The 4,460-nt window shown below is 35.5% G+C and overlaps 3 protein-coding genes across 3 annotated transcripts; 2 read left to right on the top strand and 1 right to left on the bottom strand.

Annotated features, from left to right (window-relative positions):
- RHIMIDRAFT_269614 (ricin B-like lectin) lies at positions 1-886 on the top strand. Its single transcript, XM_023612143.1, has 5 exons — positions 1-127; positions 173-192; positions 255-326; positions 368-789; positions 865-886. The coding sequence occupies exons 1-4, from the start codon at positions 64-66 to the stop codon at positions 695-697; spliced, it is 486 nt and encodes a 161-aa protein (XP_023461995.1). The 5' UTR covers positions 1-63; the 3' UTR covers positions 698-789; positions 865-886.
- On the bottom strand, positions 674-1,859 carry RHIMIDRAFT_208180 (kinase-like protein; the record flags this gene model as incomplete). Its single annotated transcript, XM_023607037.1, has 5 exons — positions 674-1,112; positions 1,165-1,337; positions 1,386-1,451; positions 1,505-1,658; positions 1,717-1,859. 5 exons carry the CDS (start codon positions 1,857-1,859, stop codon positions 674-676), a joined length of 975 nt encoding a protein of 324 aa, XP_023461996.1.
- Positions 1,860-2,546: 687 nt separating this feature from the next.
- On the top strand, positions 2,547-3,178 carry RHIMIDRAFT_247911 (uncharacterized protein; the record flags this gene model as incomplete). Its single annotated transcript, XM_023610461.1, has 3 exons — positions 2,547-2,811; positions 2,868-3,148; positions 3,173-3,178. The coding sequence occupies 3 exons, from the start codon at positions 2,547-2,549 to the stop codon at positions 3,176-3,178; spliced, it is 552 nt and encodes a 183-aa protein (XP_023461997.1).
- Positions 3,179-4,460: the final 1,282 nt, after the last annotated feature.

Genomic DNA, 4,460 nt, shown 5'->3' on the forward strand with positions numbered 1-4,460 from the left:
AAAAAAAAAAAGAAATAAAAAGTCACCAGTTCAACAGTTTCATTTGCATATACATTTTTTCTTATGGAAGATTTCCCTGCTGGATACTTTTACATAAAATCTCGACATTCTGGAAAAGTCATTGATGGTAAATACCTAAAGATTTTTTATTGTTGTTGCTAACTTGTTCTAGTTGACGGCGCTTCACTGAAAGTAAAAATGACATACACACATACACAAAAAGAAAAACAGAATAGTAATGGCTTAAAGTGTAGAATGACGGCAAGATACTCATATGGACACCTAAGCATAACGAAGACAGAGATAACCAGCTGTGGTATTATCAAGTAAGTTTTGCGACTATAGCTTTTTCCTAATAATACATCAGGATGGTTTCATAGTTAATAAAAAATCAGGCAAGGTATTAGACGTCAGAGGTGGGCCTTTGGTGGACAATGCATGGATATGTCAGTATGATCGTAAACTGGTAGCAGATGCTCATAATCAACGTTGGGGTTATAGCAAAGGGTATATCTATGTATTAGCTGACCCACACATGGTGCTGGATGTCAAAGGCAATAGCACCTTGGATGGAACGAGAGTCATTTTGTATCATAAAAAGTTTGGATATGATAACACACATCAACTATGGGATCTGATACCCGCAGGCGATATACCAGGAGAAAGAGAAGTTTTATTTGAAGCTGATTTTTTGTAAGATGGAATGAATTGTTGGTCTATCTTTTGGATCAACAGTAAGCATGTACGATATTAAGTCTTGTAATAAATTGGAATATAAGCCTTTGTCTGGTATAGTATATTGTCCATTTAATACAGCAAGGCCTATTGACCCTCCTCCTTGTCGATTTATCGTCATTTCAAAAGGCGATTCACCATATGCCATTGCAAACAGAGTACATCCTAGTGACCAAACGTCTACTCTTTCATCTATTTTGCTGTTTACTTTAACATCAAATAGCTCAGGTGCTCTGTATGGCATAGAACAATGTTCGGCTGCCTCATCCTGTATTCTATTAGCCATCTTTTTGTCATCAATCTCTATCCTTGCTATTCTCGCTGAACCAAAATCCATCAACACTGGAGTTTTGCCATCATCTGAAAGTAATATGTTGCTATATAAAAGGGACGTTGGTTATTTATGAATTCTTGTTTTATTTCACATACGCTGGTTTGATATCTCGATGAGCCCAGGGTTGATGAATTCCCTGTCTGTTTCTATAATCCGCCAATGCTTTAACACCAAGACATACTTGCTTAAATAAAGAGAGAATATATTCTTCTTCTAAACATTTTCCACTTTTACGATTGTTGTCTATTAAATCTTGCACACTTCCTCTCTAATGAAACAATGTTTATATAATATCAAGCATAAATGAACATGTTACCTTATAAAAAGGCATAATCATATACAACATCTTGCTTCCATCGTCTTCTTTAATCATACACATATCCTTTTGTTGATGTTAATACAGTGTTATTTTCCTTCTTTCTTTGTTTGTTATACTTTGATTTTTATGATATTATCGTGGTTCAGTCGGCTCAACAGGATCCCTTCTTTCTTGGCATTTTCTGTCACTTCTTTACTTACACACTTGATCACTTTTATAGCATAAAGTTGCTTTTTATCATCCTGAGCAAGATAAACAAAGGCAAATCCCCTTTTATATATATATGAATATATGATTAGCTTTTATAATCTTGAACATGGGTAGTTACCCTTCTCCTAATAGCTTTTGTAGCTTGAAGCATCCTTGATTTACCTTGATGACGCTATGAATCAAACCATCTGATCGTTTATTTAATGTTACCGAATCGACGGCTGTAGCAACAGAATCTACAAAATTAGAAAAAAGGGACATACAGTAAGACCAACGCCAAAGGGCGGGTTTTGAAATTAAAGGGCAGTTTTGCTTTTCTATGCGACTTTCCTTGATTTAATTTAATACACATTTTTTTTTATGACGAAGATCATGATACTATGGGCCGGGAAGAGGTGGTGCTCTCTCATAACCTAACCGCGTTAACCCGCGTTAGGCTCTACCCAAGTAAACTCTCACAAAAACTTAATTTAAAATAAGCAGCTCTTAATAAAGGATCTAATTCGCAAGTCATCGATTTAATAGCCTTTTTCAATAACTCTAAAGCTGAATACAACAATAGATGTAGAACTGCATTTGAACTTTTTTGTTTATTTATTTGAAATGGTTATTTACTATTAAATGTTTATCTCTAGGATTATCAACTTAAAAGTATCTTTCAACGTTGCTGTTTTCAAATTATGTAGATTGATACTCAAGATGGATAATATTAAAACAAGTGTGGTCAATTGTATTAGAAGATTGTAAGTAAGTAATGATACATACTAAAGGCGTGATATATTTATTAATAGCTTCAAAGCTCAGCAGAATGGAAAAATTACCTGAGAGAACCTATAGAACGATGTACAAGCAAGACAGAAATTTGGAGTGCTTACGTGGATCCAGTGTTAGATTTCCTACTTAATAGTCCAGAAGAAGTTCATCTTAGATATTAAAGGTAATATTATCATGAACAGAAAAGGTATAATTTTGTTAATTGAGTGCAAAAGGACAAATCAAAAAGATATTCAAGAAGGTGAACGTCCTGGCGGTATAGTTTCTATTATGAGTCAGTCTCAATGGTCAAGAAATTTCGGACATGGTGAAGCTAAAATTGCGGAAGCCACAGAAAACTATTATGTTCTTACTTGGGACTTATGTCGATTAGGTTATTTTAACAGAAATATTATCAACAAAGACAATGTTAAGTCATCCTTCGCTTTCCAATCAAAAGGTATGATTGATTTTAAGCAAAGAAGCAGTATTAGTATTCACCTTTTATAAATATAGGCCATAGTGTAACACTTTATATTATTGAACTCGCATTTGATGGTGTATATGTTATGGCTGAATTGAATAGTATCCAAATTCCTAAATCTGTAAATACTTTGAAAACGTTGATCACGCGTCATTCTCTTATGTGTTTAATGCAAGCAGCTCATGCTTTCGATAAAATCAAAAAAGAGAAGAATACATCTCAAGAATTTTCCAGTATGAAAAGAATAGAACCCAGTTTAAAACAGTTAGAAGTGTTGGTTAGCGAAAAGAAATATCGAAGAAGAAACTCTTCTGTACGTTTTTAATGAATTATATAGATATAAGTAAAAAAGCGTTATTTTATTAGTTCTAAAAAGCGTTCGTCAAAGGGCAGCTTTATTAATTATTTGAAGAACTAAATTGTTAAATGTGATCACCCTTCAAACACTCTTCGAAAGCATTTACTGAGTGCTGCACAAATACTTGAAGGTGTTCGCGGAGAACAATATTACAGGCTTCCAGTACTCTAGTAGCTAAATCCTCAGTGTTCTGAAATTGGCTACGTTTGACCTTATTCTTAACTATAGACCAAAATTGCTCGATAGGATTAAGCTCAGGGGAGTAAGGTAGGAGGTAAACGCATTTATATCCTCTTTCTGTCATAGCATCTATTTCTTTGGCAGTATGAATGGGTGCGTTATCCATTACCATATAATAACCTTCCATTTCAGGGAAATGATCCATTTCACCCATAGTTTTTTGAATAAAATGCAAATAATGACCTGTGACAGTACCTTTAGAGGCAGGTTTTTTTTTTTTTGGATTCAGATGGTGCTTTCCTTTTACGATTGCCAAGTTCGATCTTTATCCTTTTTGATGAGTGTTCTTGCGGATTTCTAAGCTCCATTGACACGACAAATTTTGCTGAAATTGCGCCTAAAACTGTGTGTGATATTGCCCTAGTGGAGGGAGTGATCACAATAGCTGGTATACCTTCATAGACCATCCTCCCAGAGGTCTCATGTTGATGTCAAAACCTGATTCAGCCATAAAAACACAGTTTTCAAGATAGTTCATATCTGCCTTACTCCACTCTTCAACCCACGCTATACAATTTGCAATTTTAGTTGGATCATTCCTTGGTGCTGGGTGGCGGGTTATTTTTTGAATGAAAGATTGCAGTCCTTTTTCAAGAAGCTTTGAACGCTGGTTTCTTTTAAAGTAAAATCTTCGAATTTCTCTGTAAGTGATGCAACCGCGTCAAGGGCCCGAGCTTGGGGGTGATCATCGTAGAAGTTGATAATATGAATTTTATGCTTCTCTTCAAGTTGGGCATTTGGTCTGTTAGCTTGTTAGTTTGTTTTTCCAAGATATTCCAGTCTTTATCCTCTGAGTTTCTTGGCCCACTTTTGTGCTGCCCGTTCAGCGATTCCACCGGCTAATCTACAAGATTTAACAGCATTGAATAACTTTACTCTGTTGTAGCAGACAAAAAGTAGTATCTGTTCATTGAAAGCTTTGCTCTGGTCCCTGCGCTTCACAGTAGAGTCTAACGCGGGTTAACGCGGTTAGGTGATGAGGGAGCGCTACCTCTTCCCGTCCCATAGTATCATGACCTTCTTCGTT

The sequence above is a fragment of the Rhizopus microsporus genome, assembly GCF_002708625.1.
Source record: "Rhizopus microsporus ATCC 52813 unplaced genomic scaffold scaffold_25, whole genome shotgun sequence".
In the NCBI taxonomy this organism is placed as follows: Eukaryota; Fungi; Mucoromycota; class Mucoromycetes; order Mucorales; family Rhizopodaceae; genus Rhizopus; species Rhizopus microsporus.